Source organism: Coregonus lavaretus, assembly GCF_964263955.1.
Source record: "Coregonus lavaretus genome assembly, chromosome: 28".
NCBI lineage: Eukaryota > Metazoa > Chordata > Actinopteri > Salmoniformes > Salmonidae > Coregonus > Coregonus lavaretus.
Window position 1 is genome coordinate 12894487 of NC_140015.1, and position 26081 is coordinate 12920567.

At 43.9% G+C, this 26081-nt stretch overlaps 1 protein-coding gene across 1 annotated transcript in view; it reads right to left on the reverse strand.

The window, feature by feature from the left end:
* Nucleotides 1–25716, reverse strand: part of LOC311104354 (inactive phospholipase C-like protein 2) — a 97742-nt gene extending 72026 nt beyond the window's left edge. The window contains exon 1 of the mRNA XM_084146169.1: nucleotides 25373–25716. Coding sequence (XP_084002295.1) covers nucleotides 25373–25696 — 324 coding nt within the window. The 5' untranslated portion in view covers nucleotides 25697–25716. The remainder of the gene's footprint in view (nucleotides 1–25372) is intronic.
* Nucleotides 25717–26081: the final 365 nt, after the last annotated feature.

Consider the following 26081-nt stretch of genomic DNA (forward strand, 5'->3'; position numbering starts at 1 on the left):
CGCTCAGCAAGGAAGAAGCCACTGCTCCAAAACCGCCATAAAAATCCAGACTACGGTTTGCAACTGCACATGGGGACAAAGATCGTACTTTTTGGAGAAATGTCCTCTGGTCTGATGAAACAAAAATAGAACTGTTTGGCCATAATGACCATCGTTATGTTTGGAGGAAAAAGGGGGCTGCTTGCAAGCCGAAGAACACCATCCCAATCGTGAAGCACGGGGGTGGCAGCATCATGCTGTGGGGGTGCTTTGCTGCAGGAGGGACTGGTGCACTTCACAAAATAGATGGCATCATGAGGAAGGAAAATTAGGTGGATATATTGAAGCAACATCTCAAGACATCAGTCAGGAAATTAAAGCTTGGTCGCAAATGGGTCTTCCAAATGGACAATGACCCCAAGCATACTTCCAGAGTTGTGGCAAAATGGCTTAAGGACAACAAAGTCAAGGTTTTGGAGTGGCCATCACAAAGCCCTGACCTTAATCCTATAGAAAATGTGTGGGCAGAACTGAAAAAGCGTGTGTGAGCAAGGAGGCCTACAAACCTGACTCGGTTACACCAGCTCTGTCAGGAGGAATGGGCCAACATTCACCCAACTTATTGTGGGAAGCTTGTGGAAGGCTACCCAAAACGTTTGACCCAAGTTAAACAATTTAAAGGCAATGGTACCAAATACTAATTGAGTGTATGTAAATTTCTGATCCACTGGGAATGTGATAAAATAAATAAAAGCTGTAATAAATCATTCTCTCTACTATTATTCTGACATTTCACATTCTTAAAATAAAGTGGTGATCCTAACTGACCTAAGACAGGGAATTTTTACTAGGATGAAATGTCAGGAATTGTGAAAAACTGAGTTTAAATGTATTTTGCTAAGGTGTATGTAAACTTCCGACTTCAACTGTAGGTAGTAGGTAGGGCCGGGATAATACCAGTAGCGGGATACTCGTTAGTATCGTGGCAAGGAAACAAAACACGAAGTGGATATAAATTATTCAGGAAAACAGTCCTAATGTTGGAAACAAACATCATTATGTTGTGATCCAGAGTCACATTTATTTATTTTCCAAGCTATAGCACACAATATTTTACATACAGCAGGTTTTTAAAGTACCCAAGAGTTTGGCCTGCTTCGTGTTTTCATTTTTGCCATGGAAAATAAATATTGCATCATCACAGCACTAGTAGCAGGGCTGTTGACAAGTTGCCTGGCTACCCAAACTCCTTGCTCTGGCCAAACGCTACGCCCACAAACGTTCGTTTGTTCTCCGCAATTAGTCCTGATCTAAGTACCTCCCTGACAATTTCTAGAACGCAAAATACATTCTAGCCGTTCTGATTGGTACCAGAAACTGATGGGTTGGGCCAGAGGCAGAACACACGTGGATGAAGCGGTGTTTAGAAAATGTGTCATTGGCTTTGATACTCTAATTGGTTAGAGATGATCGAATTGCTGATGACTTTGTTTTGTACATCACCCCTCATTTTGACGTCTCCACAAACGACTTCAACAACGAAAATCTCAGACTGAAGTATGTAGTAAACATGGAGCAGTGGAAGAATTTAGTCATCAGGCATGTTGACAAGGACTTCTACAGGCAATACAAAGATTACTGGGACTTTCCAAATGTTCTTGGCAGGGTTGAGGTCAATTCCATTTCATGTGAGTAAATTCCGGAACTAAGCTGACATTCCCATTCCAATTCTCCTCCATACTTTTCTATGAGACACATTTGTAATTGTAATTTTAATTTCAGTTTACTTCATGAATTGACTGAGGACAATTCCATGCTAAAATGTAAACCAAACAAAACCATTGATTTTAAAGTTTAACAAACCATAGAAAACGATGCACAATGACTACTTTTAACAATTCCCACAGAAACATTTTCTAAAACACATTTACATGAACAACTGTGCTGATACAAACTTTGTTAAAATAATAAAACGGAGGGAGATTACTGTAATTCTGTTACCAAACTTTGCATATGCACAGTTTTTCCAGTAAATGTGTTTTATTATTATTTACTGTGTACATGTTTGAAAGTAATCATTGTGTATAGAGTTCTATGGTTCGTTAAACTTTGAAATCAATTGGTTTTGTTTGGCATACATTTTAACGTGAAAAAGTCGGAGTCTCAGCGTAATTCCAGTACTCTGGAATTGCCCTGAACTGAAATGGAAATGACCACAAACCTGGTCCCCCTGTTTTCCTGGAAAAAGGCTGTGAAAAAGGCTTTCTGGAAACATCAAAAGGAGTCCACTTTCCCAATAGAGTACCAAGAACTGGTGAAGTTGGGTCTTTCTATAAACTAGGGTACCAGTGAGGATTTCCTACGCTGGACAACTTGTTACAGCTGTTGATAAATCATTAATAATAATCTGAATTTTCTTTTCATGTCATTACATTAAGAGGGGGATCACAGCTATATTCCCTAAAATTCACGAGTTGATTTAAAACATTATTTTCACATATTTTAGAAAGTAATATTAATTTGAATATCAATGCATTGGCAAGGCCCAAACCCCCCCACTATTTCTTTAAGTGGAAATGTCCTACTTTTTGACACTTTTTGCATGCTTTTTGGGGGGAGGGGGGTTCTATATTAGGCCCTGTATGTACAATTATATACTTTACACAATTGTATAACATGGAGGTCCTTAAAAAAATTACAATTATTTGCTTGAAAAAGTCCCTGAAAGTCCTTGAATTTGACTTGCCAATGTCTGTATGAACCCTACTTAAAGTGGTCCTCTGTAGCTCAGCTGGTAGGGCACGGCGCTTGTAACGCCAAGGTAGTGGGTTCGATCCCCGGGACCACCCATACACAAAAAAAAATGTATGCACGCATGACTGTAAGTCGCTTTGGATAAAAGCGTCTGCTAAATGGCACATTTATTATAAAGGATGTATAGTCCTAGGCCTATGTTGTTGTATAGGTGGAGTTATGGGACCATTTGCATATGTGGAACTGCATGAAAATCCTTTTCATTTTAGTTTCAAACCATTTAGACATTTTTATCTCAATGTCACACATTGGCCCCATTATTTATAGAAAGACCCAATTGGGGCAGAAACCTAAACAACCATTAGAGACAGGGTTATCATTAACCTCCCGCTTTGGGTGATGAGAAGTGATAATGGACTAGCACTTGAAGCACTTTCTCTCTATCCCTTTTTCAATTTGTGTTCCTCTCCCTCGGCCAAGCTCTTTCCACCTCCTTCCCTATTTCGCTCTTCCTTTATCTCTCTCTACCGCCATCCATGTTTAACACTCCACAGAGCAGTCTCATAGCAGGCATTGATCCATATGTTGTCCCCTTACCACTGGCACAGCATGGGTTCCTTCCTCAGTCATCTCAGGCCAATCCCTTGCATAATCACCCTCACACACACACCTTGTACTAAGACCATGTGTTTTAGGGACCACCCACTGTAGATGTCTGACTGCCAACATTTTCACGAGATGTAGAATCGGTGCGCACCGGTTTGTAAATTACGGCTGGCACTCTGTTCAGAGGTGCTAAGTGCTCTCGGCCAGCAAACTCTATTGGTGTGTCTGAACCCTTTGAGATAACCATGTCTAACACCCAACACATGTAAACACATGGACATGCTCGCAAACACACACACGCGGCATGGACACACAGACACACACATACGGACACACACACACAAAATCCTCCCTCATCCTGACCCATTAGACCAACCCCAACCCCAACCCCAGGCCCAATTCCATCAACGCAGCAACATCTAACACACACACACACACACACATACACACACACAATTGGATTCCTTCTGTCCTTGGCTTCTGATACAGTCAACTGCACACCCTCCCTCCCTCCCTCTCTCTCTCTCTCCATGTCCTACACAGCCCTGTTGATTCCATCTAAAAGGGTTCATCCATGTCCCTCTCTAACACTCCGCCGTTATAACTGGGTCACCGTATTAAGGTTTGGCCTGATGTGTGTCTGATAGGATTCTGACAGGCTGTACTGCATGTTCCTTTCTGCAAATTTGATCCAAACAGGTAAAGCAATGATGATCAACTTAGTGGCATCCATTTAATCATTCACCTGCCAGTCTGTTTTTTATCAACGCACAAAAAAAAGACATTAATTAACAGACATTAGTTCATGGATCAAACTAAGACAAAATCAGCTTGTCCTCTGCATGTCCCCCGAGCGGTTTCTGGTGGTACAGAGAGAAGTGTGTGTGTGAGTACTGCAGTACAGCTCTCTCCTTCTACTCTGCTGCTCTCCTCTCAGAGCTGGGTCTCTAGTTACTGCTCAGGCTCAGCATCAAATTACATACTCAGCAAACACTGCTTTCACTCTCTCGCTCTCCCTCTCTCTCCACCTCTCTTTCTCTCTCTCCATGTCCCACTCTGAGACACTGACTGACACTTGCACTGACCATCGCAAACACACACACAAACCTCTCACACACACGGTGTAACACAGAGTCCTCGCTCTCTTCCTCCCTCTCTCTCTCTTTCCCTCTCTCTCCCTCTCTCCTTGAGACACTGACACAAACACAAATACACACACTCACAGTGACAGACTTTAATGCTCAAACACAAACAGACACACAGACAGCAGTGTAAAGTACTTAAGTAAAAATTCTTTAAAGTACTACTTAAGTAGTTTTTTTGGGTATCTGTACTTTACTTTATTAAAGAAAATAATGTACTTTTTACTCCATACATTTTCCCTGACACCCAAAAGTACTCCTTACATTTTGAATGCTTAGCAGGACAGGAAAAGGGTCCAATTCACGCACTTCTCAAGAGAACATCCCTGGTCATCCCTACTGCCTCTGATCTGACTGACTCAATACACACAAATGCTTTGTTTGTAAATGATGTCTGAGTGTTGGAGTGTGCCCTTGGCCATCTTAAAGCTGTCTGGTTTGCTTAATGTTAGGAATGTGAAATTATTTATACTTTTACTTTTGATACTTAAGTATATTTTAGCAATTACATTTACTTTTGATACTTAAGTATATTTAAAACCAAATACTTTTAGACTTTTACTCAAATATTATTTTACTGGGTGACTTTCACTTTTACTTGAGTCATTTTCTATTAAAGTATCTTTACTTTTACTCAAATATGACAATTGGGTACTTTTTCCACCACTGCACAGAGATCGTCTTGTTAGCAGAGGATAACATAAGACCCCTGGACACAAAGTTGATTCCTAACATATTATATTTGATATACTTCTGGTTGATTCATACTTTGTTCTAAAGTAATATACACACACACACATAAATAGATAGAGACATGAGGGATATACTCGACCAGCCCCTTGCACACATATGCAAACACACTCCTAGAATGCATATAAATGATTTATGATTAGAGTGTGTGTGTACATGTGTGTTCGTACGAGTGTGTATGTATTTGTGTGGTATTTGGTATTTTATTAGGATCCCCATTAGCTGTTGCATTAGCAGCAGCTACTCTTCCTGGGGTCCACAAAAAACATGAAACATGACATAATAGAGAACATTAATAGACAAGAACAGCTCAAGCATAGAACTACATCAATAAAAAAATAATAAAAAAAAGGCACACGTAGCCTACATATCAATACCAATAAATACACACAAACTATCTAGGTCAAATAGGGGAGAGGCGTTGTGCCGTGAGGTGTTGCTTTATCTGTTTTTTGAAACCAGGTTTGCTGTTCATTTGAGCAATATGAGATGGAACGGAGTTCTATGCAATAATGGCTCTATATAATACTGTACACTTTCTTGAATTTGTTCTGGATTTGGGGACTGTGAAAAGACCCCTGGTGGCATGTCTGGTGGGGTAAGTGTGTGTGTCAGAGCTGTATGTAAATTGATTATGCAAACAATTTGGGATTTTCAACACATTAATGTTTCGTATAAAAAGAAGAAGTGATGCAGTCAGTCTCTCCTCAACTCTTAGCCAAGAGAGACTGGCATACATAGTATTTATATCAGCCCTCTGATTACAATGAAGAGCAAGACGTGCCGCTCTGTGTGGTTACAGCATCCGTGGAATGCCAGAGTAGCAGTGTGTGTCTGTGCCTCTGTACTGTATGACCTAACTATAAGACTATGTGGTCCTCTGTAGCTCAGCTGGTAGAGCATGGCGCTTGTAACGCCAAGGTAGTGGGTTCAATCCCCGGGACCACCCATACACAAAAATGTATGCACGCATGACTGTAAGTCGCTTTGGATAAAAGCGTCTGTTAAATGGCATTTATAACCCACTGTGGGTGATACACGCAGGGATAAGAGTATTAATAAAGCAATGACTACTCAATACACAACCACATCTAATACATTAGTTCCAACATGTCAGAATGCAAGCCACCAGTGCTATACCTATGTTAGCCAGTAGCATACCACCCTGCATCCCTCTGAAGCTAAGCAGGGTTGGTCCTGGTTAGTCCCTGGATGGGAGACCAGATGCTGCTTGAAGTGGTGTTGGAGGGCCAGTAGGAAGCACTCTTTCCTCCGGTCTAAAAAATATCCCACGGCAGTGACTGGAGACTGGTGCTGTCTTTTGGATGGGATGTTAAACGTGTGTCCTCACTCTCTGTGGTCACTAAAGATCCCATGGCACTTATCGTAGGGGTATTAACCCCAGTGTCCTGGCTAAATTGCCAATCTGGCCGTCATGGCCACCTAATCATCCCCAGCTTCCAATTGGCTCATTCATCCCCCTCCTCTCCCCTGTAACTATTCCCCAGGTCATTGCTGAGAATGTGTTCTCAGTCAACTTACCTGGTTAAATAAATGTTTTGTAATTTTTGGGCTGTACATCTGAATCAGTGCTATGACCAAATATTAGGTAGCCTGGCGGGTAGGAGCGTTGTGCCACAACCAAAAGGTTGCTGGATAGAATCCCTGACCCGACAATGTAAAAATCTGCCGTTCTGCCCCTGAGCAAGGCACTTAACACCCAACAACAACTGCTCCCCGGGTGCTGATGATGTTGATTAAGGCAGCTCCCCGCACCTGTCTGATTCAGAGGGGTTGGGTTAAATGAGGAAGACACATTTCAGTTGAATGCATTCAGTTGCGCAACTGACTAGATTTCCTTTACTATGTTGCTCATTCTCTCTCACACATGCGCACAGACAAAAACATGCACGTCACAAGCAAACGCACATACATGCAAATTCCAAGTCCAAAGGGAAATGCTAAATTGGAATGAAACCTGTAATTAATCCATCACAAAGCAACAAACTGTTCATTTTCTGTTTCTAAATCTACTGTCACAGAGGACGGACAATTTGTCTCTTGTTGACAAAAATTGCTGTCTGCTCGCTTGGCAAATTACATTTCGGATGACACTCTACACACACAAATAAAATAAAATCAAATGTTATTTGTCACATACACGTGTTTAGCAGATGTTAATGCGGGTGTAGCGAAATGCTTGTGCTTCTAGCTCCGACAGTGCAGTAATATCTAACAAGTAATATCTAACAATTTCACAACATATACCCAATACACACAAATCTAAGTAAGGAATGGAATTAAGAATATATACATATATGGACGAGCAATGACAGAACGGCATGGACTAAGATACAGTAGAATATTATAGAATACAGTATATACATATCAGATGAGTAATGCAAGATATGTAAACATTATTAAAGTGACTAGTGTTCCATTTCTTAAAGTGGCTAGTGATTTCAATAGGCAGCAGCAGCCTCTAATGTGCTAGTGATGGCTATTTAACAGGCTGATGGCCTTGAGATAGAAGCTGTTTTTCAGTCTCAATGTCCCAGCTTTGATGCACCTGTACTGACCTCACCTTCTGGATGATAGCGGGGTGAACAGGCAGTGGCTCGGGTTGTTGATGACCTTGATGATATTTTTGGCCTTCCTGTGACATCAGGTGCTGTAGGTGTCCTGGAGGGCGGTAGTTTGCCCCCGGTAATGTGTTGGGCAGACCGCACCACCCTCTGGAGAGCCCTGCGGTTGCGGGCGGTGCAGTTGCCGTACTAGGCGGTGATACAGCCCGACAGGATGCTCTAAATTGTGCATCTGTAAAAGTTTGTGAGGGTTTTAGGTGCCAAGCTAAAAATGTTCAGCCTCCTGAGGTTGAAGAGGCTCTGTTGTGCCTTCTTCACCACATTGTCTGTGTGGGTGGACCATTTCAGTTTGTCAGTGATGTGTATGCCAAGGAACTTGAAGCTTTCCACTTTCTCCACTGCGGTCCCATCGATGTGGATAGGGGGGTGCACCCTCTGCTGTTCCCTGAGGTCCACGATCATCTCCTTTGTTTTGTTGACGTTGAGTGAGAGAATATTTTCCTGACACCACAGTCGCAGAGCCCTCAATTACACTCCCAGAGTCCTCCCTGTAGGCTGTCTCGTCATTGTTGGTAATCAAGCATACTACTACTGTTGTGTCGTCTGTAAACTTGATGATTGAGTTGGAGGCGTGCTTGGCCACGCAGTCATGGGTGAACAGGGAGTACAGGAGTGGGCTGAGCACGCACCCTTACCTGTCACCCAATGAACAGCATTCTTTCATAGGTATTTCTCTTGTCCAGATGGGATAGGGCAGTGTGCAGTGTGATGGTGATTGCATCGTCTGTGGATTTATTGGGGCGGTAAGCAAATTGAAGTGGGTCTAGGGTGACAGGTAAGGTAGAGGTGATATGATATTTGACTAGTCTCTCAAAGCACTTCATGATGACAGAGGTGAGTGCTACGGGGCGATAGTAATTTAGTTCAGTTACCTTTGCTTTCTTGGGTACAGGAACAATGGTGGCCATCTTGAAGCATGTGGGGACAGCAGACTGGGATAGGGAGAGATTGAATATGTCCGTAAACACACCAGCCAACTGGTATGTGCATGCTCTGAGAACGCGGCTAGGCCGGCAGCCTTGCGAGGGTTAACATGCTTAAATGTCTTACTCATGTCGGCCACGGAGAAGAAGAGCCCACAGTCCTTTGTAGTGGGCCACGTCGATGGCACTGTGTTATCCTCAAAGTGGGCGAAGAAGGTGTTTAGCTTGTCCGGAAGCAAGACGTCAGTGTCGGCGACGTGGCTGGTTTTCCTTTTGTAGTCCGTGATTGTCTGTAGACCCTGCCACATACGTCTAGTGTCTGAGCCGTTGAATTACGACTCCACTTTGTCTCTATACAGACGTTTTGCCTGTTTAATTGCCTTGCGGAGTGAATAGCTACACTGTTTGTATTCTGCCATATTCCCAGTTACCTTGCCATTGTTAAATCCGGTGGTTCGCGCTTTCAGTATTGCGCGAATGCTGCCATTTATCCACGGTTTCTAGTTAGGGTAGGTTTTAATAGTCACAGTGGGCACAACATCTCCTATACACTTCCTGATAAACTCAGTCACCATTTCAGTGTATTCGTCTAAATTATTTTCGCAAGCTAACCGGAACATATCCCAGTCCGTGTGATGAAAACAATCTTGAAGTGTGGATTCCGATTGGTCAGACCAGCGTTGAATAGTCCTTAGCACGGGTACTTCCTGTTTGAGTTTCTGCTATAGGAAGGGAGGAGCAAAATGGAGTCGTGGTCAGATTTGCCGAAAGGAGGACAAGGGAGGGCCTTGTAAGCATCCCGGAAGTTCGAATAGCAATGGTCGAGTATTTTAGCAGCCTGAGTACAACAGTCGATATGTTGATAGAACTTCGGCAGCCTAGTCCTCAAATTTGCTTTGTTAAAATCCCCAGCTACAATAAATGCTGCCTCAGGATATGTGGTTTCCATTTTGCATAAAGTCCAGTGAAGTTCTTTGAGGGCCGTCGTGGTATCGGCTTGAGGGGGGATATACATGGCCGTGATGATAACCAAAGAAAATACTCTTGGGAGATAATACGGTCGGCATTTGATTGTGAGGTATTCTAGGTCGGGTGAACAAAAGGACTTGAGTTCCTGTATGTTACTACAATTACACCATGAGTCATACACACAAAGTCAAGAAGACAGACACTCAAAACAAACACACACACACTTAACGAAAGATAACGAATGTCCTGAAATGCACGCATAAATAAACATGTGACTGAGCACACACACACACATACACACACCTCCAAAGTCCCAGTTCTTCCTCCTCATCCTTTACCATCTGTGCCAAGGCAAGCCGTGGCACCATCTGTGAGTGGCTGGCACGATCTGGTCTGCCAATCATCAACCACACTGGTAAATACACAAGTACTGGAATAGACTGACTGACTGTGTGAGCCCTCTGCATGATGGGCCCCACCCTATGAGGGCCCATGTGATCTATAGACTACAGCAGGATGGTACACTAACCCCATCACATTTCACTTCACAGCCACAAAGATACACAGGGACTTGGTTGACAACATTGTCCTTGGTTGAGAACATTTGGCTTGATTCGAAACATTGGGCTGGTTGAGGATGCTGGTTGTTTGCTTAAGAACAAATTAAAGTTTTGTGCGCATTTTTGTAATGCAGGCAACCCCACCACAGCTTATAAATAGGCTGCTAAATGGTGTAGGTCTGTGGACTGGGGTTTGGAACTGTGTGTGGTTAGAGGAACTGAACAGAACGAGGCCACGTGGCGGAAGAGGCAAAACAGAAACAGCTCTCAAAACACAGCAGCAGAGAAGGCACGGAGAGACAGCAGCAGAGAAGGCACGGAGAGACAGCAGCAGAGAAGGCACGGAGAGACAGCAGCAGAGAAGGCACGGAGAGACAGCAGCAGAGAAGGCACGGAGAGACAGCAGCAGAGAAGGCACAGAGAGACAGCAGCAGAGAAGGCACAGAGAGACAGAGCAGAGAAGGCACAGAGAGACAGCAGCAGAGAAGGCACAGAGAGACAGAGCAGAGAAGGCACAGAGAGACAGCAGCAGAGAAGGCACGGAGAGACAGCAGCAGAGAAGGCACAGAGAGACAGAGCAGAGAAGGCACAGAGAGACAGAGCAGAGAAGGCACAGAGAGACAGCAGCAGAGAAGGCACGGAGAGACAGCAGCAGAGAAGGCACAGAGAGACAGCAGCAGAGAAGGCACAGAGAGACAGCAGCAGAGAAGGCACAGAGAGACAGCAGCAGAGAAGGCACAGAGAGACAGCAGCAGAGAAGGCACAGAGAGACAGAGCAGAGAAGGCACAGAGAGACAGCAGCAGAGAAGGCACAGAGAGACAGAGCAGCAGCACAGCACCAGCAGAGCCACGGGTCCCTGATCAATAGGACAGTTCACTCCACTCTCTTGCTCTGTTCCAAGCGACAAACACACACTTGCAGAATCACTGTATTTAACCAGGGCCAAAGTGTCTGCGCTGCAATGTGTTATGTGCAAAACATATTGTGTAATGTAAAAGTCTCGCTCTCAGCTCTCACTTATACAAACACACACTCTGTAACATACAGACACACACACACACAGGTTTATTAAGCTTGACTAGAGCAGTGTCCTCTCTGACAGTGTCAGGGCACGAGAGCACTATAATTGCCACTCTGTGGACTAGGCAGGCTGGGCAGTGGGCCCTTCAGAATGACCCTGTCGCTGGAAAACTGTTATAGCACTCTCTCTTCAGGCCTGGGTAGAGGTAGGGACACAGGCCTCTCTACCCTCTAACACTCAGCTCCCTCCCTCACTGTTTATCGTCCCCTGGCTCCTGGCTTGCCACACGGAAACTCAACCACAGGGTCAAGAACAACAAAGGTCATCGACATCACTTCCTCCTTCCTGTTATGGTTAGCTAACGTCTGGCTGTGTTATTATTATGTTTTTTCTCAGCTCATTGTATTTGTGAAGGATTTATCCCACAATTATGATTCGCTTTCAGTATGTCTGTAGTGTAGCTGAGTTCAAGAATATATCTGGCCCACATTGCTGACTGCTGAGGTAATTTCCTTTGTTTTGGTCACTAGCGCTAATATCGCTCGACTAGCCGATGTGTGCTGTAACGTGACTAACCACAATCGAAAAGCTGATGCTGAGCTCACTTCCTGTTGCGGAGTGACAGGGTGAAACTGAATACCCCCATCCTCTCCCCTCTTTCCTCTCCCCCCTTCCCCCTATCCTTTACTGCCTGAAGGAAGTGCAGAGCTGGTTTGTTCAGTGGACCAGTAACAAGGAAAACACCTGGGGAGGAGTAGAGAGGAAGTAAAGAGGGAGATAAGAATGCAGTGGTGTGGATGTGTAGAGATTGTCCACCGCTGGCCAAATCAAACAGATCAGCTGCTTGGCCAAACACAGCCAGGTCATCCAGGAGGAATCCCTGTGGTTTTACCTGTTATTCTCTCATTACTACCCCTTTAATTAAGGCGGGAAGAAGAAATAACCCTGAGTCTGGTTAGTGGGATTAGACTGAAGCTGGGGTTTCAGGGTTTCAGGCCTCCTCCACTGTCACGATCGTCATAATGATTGGACCAAGGCGCAGCGTGATATGCGTACATCTCTTTTTAATAGTGTACTAGCAACACGATACAAAATACAAAAACAACAAAACGAAACGTGAAGTCCTCGGTTAACAAACACAAACCTACACGGAACAAGATCCCACAAAACACAAGTGCACAACAGGCTGCCTAAGTATGGTTCCCAATCAGAGACAACAAGCAACAGCTGATTCTCGTTGCCTCTGATTGAGAACCACCCCGGCCAACCTAGAAAACACATGAACTAGAAACTGAACATAGAACACAAAACATAGAACCTACACACCCTGGCTCAACATATAAGAGTCCCCAAAGCCAGGGCGTGACATCCACTGGCAGCTTACTGGGGGGATTGGATACTTACGGTGCCAGCTTGGGTGAGGGGTGAGAGAAAAAGAGAGGGGGGCATGGCCCCCGTCGAATGGGCTCTCGAGTGATTTTGGATCTCTAGACAACATTCCATCAAACACACAAACATCACGCAGCTGAGGGCAACGGAGGACAGTGTGTGAAGGGGAGGGTGAAACATCAAAGGTTAGTTAACCCCTGTACGATCAGAAGTAATGCTAGAGATTTACACTTGGGGAGAAGAAGCTAAAACTGTTAAAAGGTCACAAAACCTTCCGGAGGAGAACCATCTCAAAGAGCCCTTATTGGAAATTATTTCTGACGAATCCCAATTCGGATTCTCATCTTTGTCATACATATTTGATACTTTAAAAAGACTGTGAAAATACATTTGGTTTCTTTTCATAGTAGTACTTCAGCATATCGACCACCATATCCTTTTTATGACATATCATTTTTATTCTCTCTGTCTTCCATGTCTTTCATTCAGTCAAAACAGAACAAAAAGAAGAGCTAGACATCCAATCAAAGGAAGTCACTTCAGTTAGAGAGGGGAAGTGAGATATGAAAGGCCACCAAACGACATGTCAGATGACCAGACTGTTGGAGTGGCTGTTGCTGCAGCTATACCTCCACATTCATTCATCACACCAGCACCATAGTGGCCCAAATGACCCAGGGAAATATTGAGCGGATAAAGTCTGAATAATACTCATCGTTACGTCTCCATTTCAAATGGCCCAGAGTGCAGCAATTAACCCTCAGGTCGGTAGATCACCCTGTGAACGACTCTAAAACCAAATGCCGCTTCACTTCTCACATCAGACAGCCACATTTTAGTAAAATCGAGACTTCATTTCAGAGACTTTAACAGACATTTTGAACTGACTTTTCCAGAATCCATTGATATCCTAGCTGCTCTTCTGACCTCAAAGGACCACATAAATCCTGTACACCAAAGACCCTGTCCCTGCCACTGCCTCTGTCTTTCAGCATCATCACTGTTGCTTTGTAAGGCACATTAAAATGAGGCATCTACCCACACACCCCAGTGTCCAATGAAATCAATTCTCCTCAGTTCAAAAAGCTCTTCTTTATCTGGGCCCCAATTTCACACACGGCTGATTGAGGTTCCTGTTCACTTAGCACAAGTCACAAGGAAACAGATAAAGGAAAGATATAGAATAAAAAAAATCAGAAGAGCCCCCCATGAAACAAGAGCATGGATCTACTATAGAACTCACTGTTCTCTCAGTACGGTAAAAAAATGGTTCTGCTCTGAAGCCCTGGCCAGGTGCCACAGTAAATGGTTTAGGACCAAACAGGGATCTTTAGCATGAAGCTTCACTGCCCATATGGGACAGACAAAGAGACCAAATGCTTCTGTTTGTTTGAGCGGCTGAGATTAGTTTATTTGTGATGTACTCAAATATTTGAGAAACCCTCAAATTGGATATTAAGAGGCATCTGTCTTCAAAGGAATTGGCAAGAAAATAGGTGCTTGAAAAAATGCCAGTCAGAGAAATCTGTTTACTGTTCAAACTGTGCTTTCAACTGGGATAGGAGGATGGGCATTTGCTAGTATTTGTGGTCACGATCCACAATATGGACTCAAGCATTATGGACTTTGAACACAGAGTACACACTATTTTCTTTTCATTTATCATAAAATGTTACCTCCAAAAATCAAACTTCATGTCAAAGAGCCTTCGGTCTCCTGCTGTTACTGTAGATTGTTTTAACATGGGATGAGAGTTGGTTTGGGATAGGCGTGCTTGTGCACATGCATGACTTTTGCAATATGTGAGCCCTTTGCATGTCAATGCTTAATTTTGGATCCAAATATAGTATTTTAAATGTTTGCGTTTCACAGATGGCGGCATGGAGATCAACAGCCAAGAGAGTCCCAGAAGACTGATCAGCCATAGACATCTGCCATGATCCACATCCATCTTCATCTACCCTCCTTCTCTTCCTCTGCTCATCCTTTGCCTCCCCTTCACCTCATAGTCCTCCATCCAGAGTGAGACTGTGACAACTTAATTTTCATGATGCCCCTGTGTGGGCTATCATAGTGATTGAGATGGGGAGACATTAACTGTCTTCTTTAATATTAATAATCATTGAGAGCATCTTGACTGGCTGCATCACCGCTTGGTATCGCATCTGCTTGGCATCCAACCGCAAGGCACTGCAGAGGGTAGTGTACAGCCCAGTACATCACTTGGGCTGAGCTCCCTGCCATCCAGGGCCTCCATACCAGGCGATGTCAAAGGAAGGCCATAAAAATGGTTAAAGACTCCAGCCACCCAAGTCATAGACTGTTCTCTCTGCTACCGCACGGCAAGCGGTACCGATGGACCAAGTCTGGAACCAACGGGACCCTGAACAGCTTCTACTCCCAAGCCATAAGACTGCTAAATAGTTAACCAAATAGCTACCCGGACTATCTGCATTGACCCTTTTTGCACTAACTCTTTTGACTCATCACATACAGTGGGGGAAAAAAGTATTTAGTCAGCCACCAATTGTGCAAGTTCTCCCACTTAAAAAGATGAGAGAGGCCTGTAATTTTCATCATAGGTACACGTCAACTATGACAGAAAAATTGTGGAAAGAAAATCCAGAAAATCACATTGTAGGATTTTTTATGAATTTATTTGCAAATTATGGTGGAAAATAAGTATTTGGTCACCTACAAACAAGCAAGATTTCTGGCTCTCACAGACCTGTAACTTCTTCTTTAAGAGGCTCCTCTGTCCTCCACTCATTACCTGTATTAATGGCACCTGTTTGAACTTGTTATCAGTATAAAAGACACCTGTCCACAACCTCAAACAGTCACACTCCAAACTCCACTATGGCCAAGACCAAAGAGCTGTCAAAGGACACCAGAAACAAAATTGTAGACCTGCACCAGGTTGGGAAGACTGAATCTGCAATAGGTAAGCAGCTTGGTTTGAAGAAATCAACTGTGGGAGCAATTATTAGGAAATGGAAGACATACAAAACCACTGATAATCTCCCTCGATCTGGGGCTCCACGCAAGATCTCACCCTGTGGGGTCAAAATGATCACAAGAACAGTGAGCAAAAATCCCAGAACCACACGGGGGGACCTAGTGAATGACCTGCAGAGAGCTGGGACCAAAGTAACAAAGCCTACCATCAGTAACACACTACGCCGCCAGGGACTCAAATCCTGCAGTGCCAGACGTGTCCCCCTGCTTAAGCCAGTACATGTCCAGGCCCATCTGAAGTTTGCTAGAGTGCATTTGGATGATCCAGAAGAGGATTGGGAGAATGTCATGTGGTCAGATGAAACCAAAATATAACTTTTTGGTAAAAACTCAACTCGTCGTGTTTGGAGGACAAAGAATGCTGAGTTGCATCCAAAGAACACCATACCTACTGTGAAGCATGGGGGTGGAAACATCATGCTTTGGGGCTGTTTTTCTGCAAAGGGACCAGGACGACTGATCCGTGTAAAGGAAAGAATGAATGGGGCCATGTATCGTGAGATTTTGAGTGAAAACCTCCTTCCATCAGCAAGGGCATTGAAGATGAAACGTGGCTGGGTCTTTCAGCATGACAATGATCCCAAACACACCGCCCGGGCAACGAAGGAGTGGCTTCGTAAGAAGCATTTCAAGGTCCTGGAGTGGCCTAGCCAGTCTCCAGATCTCAACCCCATAGACAATCTTTGGAGGGAGTTGAAAGTCCGTGTTGCCCAGCGACAGCCCCAAAACATCACTGCTCTAGAGGAGATCTGCATGGAGGAATGGGCCAAAATACCAGCAACAGTGTGTGAAAACCTTGTGAAGACTTACAGAAAACGTTTGACCTGTGTCATTGCCAACAAAGGGTATATAACAAAGTATTGAGAAACTTTTGTTATTGACCAAATACTTATTTTCCACCATAATTTGCAAATAAATTCATTAAAAGTCCTACAATGTGATTTTCTGGAGAAAAAAAATCTCAATTTGTCTGTCATAGTTGACGTGTACCTATGATTAAAATTACAGGCCTCTCTCATCTTTTTAAGTGGGAGAACTTGCACAATTGGTGGCTGACTAAATACTTTTTTTCCCCACTGTATGCTGCTGCTACTGTTTATTACCTATCCTGTTGCCTAATCACTTTACCCCTACCTATATGTACATATCTACCTCAATTACCTCGTACCCCTGCAAATCGACTCGGTACTGGTACCCCATGTAAAGTTGAAGTCGGAAGTTCACAATTCCTGACATTTAATCCTAGTAAGAATTCCCTGTCTTAGGTCAGTTAGGATCGCCACTTTCTTTTAAGAATGTGAAATGTCAGAATAATAGTAGAGAGAATGATTTATTTCAGCTTTTATTTCTTTCATCACATTCCCAGTGGGTCAGAAGTTTACATACACTCAATTAGTATTTGGTAGCATTGTCTTTAAATTGTTTAACTTGGGTCAAACGTTTTGGGTAGCCTTCCACAATAAATTGGGTGCATTTTGGCCATTCCTGACAGAGCTGGTGTAACTGAGTCAGGTTTGTAGGCCTCCTTGCTCGCACACACTTTTTCAGTTCTGCCCACACATTTTCTATAGGATTGAGGTCAGGGCTTTGTGATGGCCACTCCAATACCTTGAATTTGTTGTCCTTAAGCCATTTTGCCACAACTTTGGAAGTATGCTTTGGGTCATTGTCCATTTGGAAGACCCATTTGCGACCAAGCTTTAATTTCCTGACTGATGTCTTGAGATGTTGCTTCAATATATCCACCTAATTTTCCTTCCTCATGATGCCATCTATTTTGTGAAGTGCACCAGTCCCTCCTGCAGCAAAGCACCCCCACAGCATGATGCTGCCACCCCCGTGCTTCACGGTTGGGATGGTGTTCTTCGGCTTGCAAACAACCCCCTTTTTCCTCCAATCATAACGATGGTCATTATGGCCAAACAGTTCTATTTCTGTTTCATCAGACCAGAGGACATTTCTCCAAAAAGTACAATCTTTGTCCCCATGTGAAGTTGCAAACCGTAGTCTGGCTTTTTATGGCGGTTTTGGAGCAGTGGCTTCTTCCTTGCTGAGCGGCCTTTCAGGTTATGTCGATATAGGACTTGTTTTACTGTGGATATAGATACTTGTGCACCTGTTTCCTCCAGCATCTTCACAAGGTCCTTTGCTGTTGTTCTGGGATTGATTTGCACTTTTCGCACCAAAGTACGTTCATCTCTAGGAGACAGAACGCGTCTCCCTTCTGAGCGGTATGACGGCTGCGTGGTCTCATGGTGTTTATACTTGCGTACATTTTTTGTACAGATGAACGTGGTACCTTCAGGCGTTTGGAAATTGCTCCTAAGGATGAACCAGACTTGTGGAGGTCTACAAATTTTTTTCTGAGGTCTTGGCTGATTTATTTTGATTTTCCCATGATGTCAAGCAAAGAGGCACTGAGTTTGAAGGTAGGCCTTGAAATACATCCACAGGTACACCTCCAATTGACTCAAAGTATGTCAATTAGCCTATCAGAAGCTTCTAAAGCCATGACATCATTTTCTGGAATTTTCCAAGCTGTTTCAAGGCAACTTAGTGTATGTAAACTTCTGACCCACTGGAATTGTGATACAGTGAATTATAAGTGAAATAATCTGTCTGTAAACAATTGTTGGAAAAATTACTTGTGTCATGCACAAAGTAGATCTCCTAACCGACTTGCCAAAACTATAGTTTGTTAAAAAGAAATTTGTGGAGTGGTTGAAAAACGAGTTTTAATGACTCCAACCTAAGTGTATGTAAACTTCAGACTTCAACTGTATATAGCCAAGTTATCGTTACTCATTATGTATTTATTCCTCGTGTTATTATAATCTTTATATTCTTTTTCTATTTTTCTCTCTGCATTGTTGGAAAGGGCCCGTAAGTAAGCTTTTCACTGTTAGTCTACACCTGTTGTTTACGAAGCATGTGACAAATACAAATTCATTAAATAGAGAAGATCAATCACAGCCTACAGTCAGCCAGACAGACCCCCTGAGTACCACTCTCAGCACTACATCAGAGTGAGTCTTATTGGACAGTAGTGTTTTCAGTCAGCTGGTAAGAGAGACCATCTCATAGGCCCAAAATAACACTTAATCAGCCATAGATATTACCACCAGGGCTAGAATATACCCAGCTTCTTATCCCACTGGATCCTTCAGCATGTAATCAGTGTTATTTGAGAAGGATCTGACTGAGTTCGGTGCTTCTCCGATCCTGGTGTGGATGAAGTAAATCCCAGGATTCAACGTTTGGGGAAAGAATTCCATGATCACCCCGGACAGCATTGGTGGGATCAATCTGGGGCTCGGGGGAATTTCTGGCACTGCCAAACTATCAGATAAAGACTATGAGAGATCTGGGTAAACCTATAAGGGCTTTATTTATTTAATGACCGGAGGGGGGTGGGGGTGGGGTTTTATCCAAAGCCAGGGAGTGGTTATTGGGTAGTGGTCTAGAACGGAATGTCCCCACCACACCACCAGAACAGGGGGAATGGTTTGACAGATGCACCTCAGATTCTATGCTCGATTGAGAATGAGATTCCTTTCTCTCCTCCTCATGTGAACAGAGATGTGAGCTCGTAAAACAACACACTATATAACTGTTGACGAAGTCAACTAGCCAGAGGATGTTTGGAGACTTATGAAATCACTTCTCACATTACCACGTTAGTTTCCAGGGTTTCCCCACCCTCTGCAAAACAGAATATGTATAACCTGGAATCATCTCTTTCCTTGAATACGACTGGAGCTGGATTTAGATATGACCTAGATTTAAAGGAATAAGTAAGACTGCTGCACTCAAATCAGAGTTCTTCTGATACCGCCTACCCAAACATTAATTAAAACATAATTGTAGAATGTTGCCATCTATTTCAAAAATATCCCCTCTCTATCCCTCTAACAGACACATATCTCTCTCACTCTCTCTATCAAAGAGAGAGATAGAGAGGAGACAGACAGAGAGAGAGAGAGAGAGAGAGAGAGAGAGAGAGAGAGAGAGAGATAGAGAGGAGACAGACAGACAGACAGACAGACAGACAGAGAGAGAGAGAGAGAGAGAGAGAGAGAGAGAGAGAGAGAGAGAGAGAGAGAGAGAGAGAGAGAGAGAGAGAGAGAGAGAGAGAGAGAGAGAGAGAGAGAGAGAGAGAGAGAGAGAGAGAGAGAGAGAGACATAGAGAACTAATCTCACTCTCACACTCTCTAAGTGCTTGACTAATGTATTATAGAGCCATGTGACCAGGACTGGTACAGGATAGAGAGCTGAACACCTGTTAGCCAGACTGTTAGCCAGCCTGTTAGCCAGCCTGTTAGCCAGCCTGTTAGCCAGACTGTTAGCCAGCCTGTTAGCCAGACTGTTAGCCAGACTGTTAGCCAGACTGTTAGCCAGCCTGTTAGCCAGCCTGTTAGCCAGACTGTTAGCCAGACTGTTAGCCAGACTGTTAGCCAGACTGTTAGCCAGACTGTTAGCCAGCCTGTTAGCCAGACTGTTAGCCAGCCTGTTAGCCAGACTGTTAGCCAGACTGTTAGCCAGCCTGTTAGCCAGACTGTTAGCCAGCCTGTTAGCCAGACTGTTAGCCAGACTGTTAGCCAACCGGTTCCACAGTGAGTGAGAGCAGAAGTATGACACACTGAGTTATTTTAGAGGGGAAAGGGGGTTTAATAAATGACAGGGTGAGCTGATTTCCTGCCCCTCAGTGACTGACTGGGGAGAGGAGTTGGTGAAGAGTGGGAGGGGAGTGGTGGTGTGGTGCCATGCAGTAGGGCTATATGGTAGGTCCCAACAGCTAGCTCCGTGACCACAAAGCCCTATGGTTAAGGTTATGTGTATTACTCTGTATAACGTCTGTTATTATTTTATCCCGTCATATTTTAGCTCTGCTTTTGTCATGCTGACCATGTTCATCTTTCCAGTAACCGCTCTGAATAAGACTTTGACCTTTTGTTTGCTCCATAGGTCAAGAACCCCTCAGAGCGTGAGATAGAGGGTGGGAGGGAGGGAGAGGGGAGAGATAAATAAACCCATTTTGGTGAGCTGTGATATGGTCACAACAAGCTGGGGGAAGATCCCTCCTATCCCTCTCTCAGTCTGTGCTGGCAGGCCGGCAGGCACACAGCCGTATTCCCAAAAGCCAGCCAGAGTGAGGTAGGCAGGGCAGGAGCCTGCAGCTGTCCACAGACCTGCTTACAAAACCAGACTGGAACATCCCCCTTCAACCTGTCCCCGTCCCCTCCAACCACTTTAGACGCCCTCCCTTCCCTTCCCTCCCACCACGGGACAGTCACTCACCACACCAAGGGGGTGACAACCTTGCAGGATTTGGCTGGTTCAACGATATAGACACAGATGGGTTCTCCACTGCTCCGCTGGTCCCTCCTAAGCCCCCTCATGCCACAGCCTTCATGCCTACAGGAGGCCATTTTAATGTGTTAAAGAGATTTTCAGGAAGTGTTGCATACGTTTTAGCCAGTAGTTCTGTAAGCAGCACCCAAGAGCCAAAAAGGGTCCCTGAAAATGTTGCACAATTGTGTACAACGTCATCAAGTAATTGCTCTCGAGCCCATGCACCGTGTGTACAAAGACAGTGAAAAAAACTCTGTGGTGTTCATGTGGTGTGCATGCAACCTCACTGGACAATGCTGTGCCGATCTGATCCCGCCTCCCACTTTAACCTTGCAACCTCATTGGACATCATTCCACCTGCCAATCAACATTGTCCCTCATGTTCGGTTGTGGCTAGTTCCCCTTGTTGCTTCAGACTAGTATGGCAAGCAAGCGATTGTGATAATGTAATTTTATACAATGGAAAAGTTATACGTTTGCATCAAATATCCTACTCCTTGAAAGTGGTGTATTGATTTTATATAGCATTTGCCTACATGATGAATGATGATCGCTGACAATCAACTGCCGTGTTGGATTATTACCCCATATCATGGAATACCTGTGTGAACTTTAATAAGGACTAAATGTGGACACATGGAATTATTTGATTTGGATGGATGGTCGATACAGAAAGGTGAGGTGATATTTTCTTATCTAAAAAGTGGGTGAAAGTTTGCAGAGAAATGTTTTTGAGCGCATCAAGTCGTGATTCGCAAGCGGGAAAAATAGATGGATGCACGTGCCTGGTAAAAACCTTAGCCTATTGCACAATAAATTCCAAAATTCGAACAACAAAAAAATTATACACCAGCGACACCATTTAGGAGATGCAGGTTCTGAGCATAGTGTTTCTGATCGGGTTGACAATCATATTCCAATGCATTTGTCTGGCTACAATGCCATCTTTAGGGCACATCATTTTCTGCTTGGTTTCCAGAGAAATGTATTGAAAGAGACAAATTAAACTACTACCGAGGTCTAATAGATCTAGCTTCTAATTTCAAATTCTTTCTAACTTATGATGTATGGATTTGATCTATGTATTGCATGTATTTCGCTCTTATTAAAATAACTAATGGTAAGACCATGCAGCCAGGCAATCTTTGTTGCTTCAGAGCGTTCACTACATGACTGGAACGAGCACGTAGATCTCATGCACCAAATGATGGAAGGTTAGAATGTAAGGATTCTGTGCCTTTTTCTGCTGAGAGAGGACTGTAGATCCTTTATTATGCATGTATGAGCCATACATTGTCCAAACGGGAGGTTTAAAAAAATTACGATCTACAGTCCTCTCTCACCAGAATATCTCTTTAATGAGCACAATGCTGTAATTGCTAATTTGCCTCTCTACCCCACTCCCCCCTTTAGACACCTCAGACCCCTCAGCTCATCTTTCATGCTGCTGAAACATGTGTGTGGGTATGGAAGCTCCGGCAGCGCTACACATGGACTACAGCAGTGAACTTGTTGTAAACATGAATGTTATAAACTATCGTTCTATTTATCGTTATCACATCAATTCAGGCAATTTATCACAATATGGATTTTTGTCCTTATCACCCAGTTCTACTACAGGATAGCTGACCCAGATTCCCATCATGCCACTCTCTATCAGTGTGTTCCCCATGTTGTGACTGAAGATGAAGTTCATTGTGTTGTGACGTTCCTCTCTGATTCTATGAGTGAACATGCCTTCTTGGCTACATTTGCAGCAGAGTCTATCTAAAAGGACTGTTAACCCTAACTGTTCTGTGATACGATTCCATAACACTAACACTAACCCTTTAACCCCGATATGGGGGAGCACAGTCACAATTCCACACGTACAGAGTGTACTAACCTATTCCAATAATCACATTGAGAGAGACACCTCTTGTACGCCCAAGGATGGGTGTAGGCCTTTAGGGGACATACAGGAATAGAAGCGGACATCAGTGTGCTGTAGGACCAACACATCCATATTGGAATGAGAACAGGAAACGACAATGATGCTCTGATTGTAAGGTTCTGTATTTATTTTCTTAGTTCCTTGTGTTCTTGAACGTAGCCCTGTATCTTTGTGTTCTTGAACGTAGCCCTGTCTTTCATTTTTTGTTCATTGATTTCACCTGTGTTAGTTACTCACCTGGTCTCATCAGCTCCTTATTTAGTTCAGTTCATTCTGTTTGTGCCTTGTGAGGTATTGTTCATTTTGACTCTACTAAGCCTTTTTCTAGCTCGTTTGTGAGAAACAGTTATAGTTTTCTGTTCTAGTTTTGTTTCACCTGCCTGTTTGCCTACCTGTGTATGACCATTGCCTGCCTGTGACCACGATTCCTGCCTTCTGCGAAGGTGAAATAAACACCTGCCGTGCTCTGCGCGTGAATCTACATATTTTTCTCCCTGAGTATTCATTACACTGATGCTCTGCTAAAAGTGGACATGGTTTTCTAATTGGGTTATCACACGCAACCCTGACAGAGTCACACACTTATAACCTCTGGTGAGTTGTCTGTCAACTGGCATTCTACGCCTGGCATTCAAAGTGTTGACCCCAAATCCAGTGGTGAACTTTCCTCAACGTGAATCACATAAGCCATACGGACAACTAACTCTTATCTGACTGGGTCAGTCTCTACGTTATAGATGCATTACTCTAGGGAAGGAATGAGTCTTCTTTACTGGTTCTATCATGGTATATTTGCATCCTGGTCCTTCCAATAGCAACAGTGGGTGAGAGTTCAATGTTGCCATACAGCTGAGCAGACTTACAGAAGAAAACAATAAATATTACAACAAAGCCTTATAATTATAGCAATACAATGCCATATGAACAGGACAATACATTCTGAGAATAAGCTTTAGAGGATTTGAGACCTAGAACATGTTGACAACATGATACGTTCTGCATTCTTACCATATTTCTGTTATGAAGTTTGAACTTATGAACATCAGTAGATTGCTCCAGTTCTTTTGGAGGGAAGGAGAGTGGTTTGGGGTGGAGAGATTTAGGCCTTAGCCTCGTATGATACTATTCCATGGAATTTCCTGGAAGAACAACCCTGCTTTTCACCAATAGAGCAAAACATCCTGGGGTGAAGAGAAGCAACACTCAGGGACTTGTTCATTTTCTCAGGATTCCACTACACCTCAGAGAAGCACATCAAACCAGAGAGGAGGCAGTGTTTGGATTTATTCACCCACACATCCACAGGGAATTTAATAACAGGGGAAATAGATAGAATTAGGGTTTTAGGCCAGTTGCTAAGCAAACTGGCTCATAATGACAGAATGCCACTCTCTCTCTCCAACAGCTCCCACCTCCACAGAGCTTCTCCACAAGGCCCCTCAGTACACCGTCTGTCTGTCTCTGTCATGCTACACGATCTGACTGGATACATCCTGGAGTAGGAGACATGAGACATGCCTTGGGGGAAATAGTGACTAAAGGCAGACATGTTCTCTGTAATATGTAGGCATATCATTTTTTTTTTAAATTCCCTGGAGGAGCCCAGACTTTGTGGATAGGCCTCATCTTAATGGTCAACAAACTATTTTGCGTACGATTTAAATAGCATTGCCAGTTTTGTGTTGTTTGTTTTGCTTTTACATAGTACTCTACTTACAAGTCTATTGGAACAGTAGTGTAGTTCGACTATAGAGGCATGTTTCACTATCCAGGGAGGGAATGTCATAACCTCTGCTCATAGCAGAGGACAACCTTTATTTCAACTTTGGTGACCTAACCTTGCAGCAGACGCAGCAGCAGCTTCCCACACCATCAGCACCTCAAGGCATGAAGAAGGACATCACGCAAACTTCAGAGCATTGGATCAGTTAGTCCTACCTTCTTTGTAATATTGTAACTGTTTCTGAGACTTGTAACCTAACTGCGAATGACAGACTACATAATAAAATGTTCCTCAGCTAAATGTTTACCCTGCACTAGACCATCAGTTTGTTACACAGTAACAACTCAGCATCCTTTATTATTATTATTATTATTATTATTATTATTATTATTATTATTATTACAGCTTTGTCACTAACAGTTCATCTAACCCTGGGTCCATAACAATAGAATGAATCACAATGAGGGCTAGTCACTGGCTACCTGAATGCATAATGTGGTTTTGCGTGGGCTGTGAGGAGATAATGATTCCCTCATTAATGCAACCGTCAAGCGCTTCCTCTGATTGACGTGACCTGATAAAGTAGGCTTTATGAAAACAAACCAACCTTCATAATGCCGCAAGGTGTGTTCACGCCTCCATGACTCCTTTCGGCTGAATTGTCACGGCTGCTGCTGCCAGTCCGAGGACTCCCGTGGTCCATGTACCTTCCGTTGGTGTAAACTCCCTCCGCCCCATAGACCGAGTGCCCGGCGGCAAAGGCAGCCGCCGAAATGTCCAGGTATGCCCGGGTGCCAGTCGGAGGCAGCACCGTGGCGTCATTGTTGTTCAACCCCGCTATTTGTGTCGCGTCCTGTGACGGAGAGGCTGCAATGGTAGGATTTAGCAAATGTCCCGACACAGCCTCGGAAGCGTGTACCCCTGCCATCATCCACGGACGTTACAGCTAAACATTCAACCGAATGCATTGACCCATTGTTTCAAAACATGAGCCCACGGCTGTGTAGCCCACATAAGATCATCAGTCCACAGACGAAGCGCAGTCCACTGAATCTGGGATAGACAGATTGAACCATCCGCTTCTGGCAGAACAAACTCTTTCTTGTCGCTCGAAAATGAACAGATGGTGCTCCGTATGTGATCTGGTGTGATTAGCTAACTGCATGGATTCATAAGGAGCAGCACAGAAACAGTTCCGGCTAATAAAAAGGCGTTAATTGGCGTTTACACGCGCTTTCGTTTTTCTCCAAGCTTCTTGTTTGCGCCGAGGCTGCATGCAGAAGAACGTCCTATTCGCCTGGTCCCTACTTTCCTAT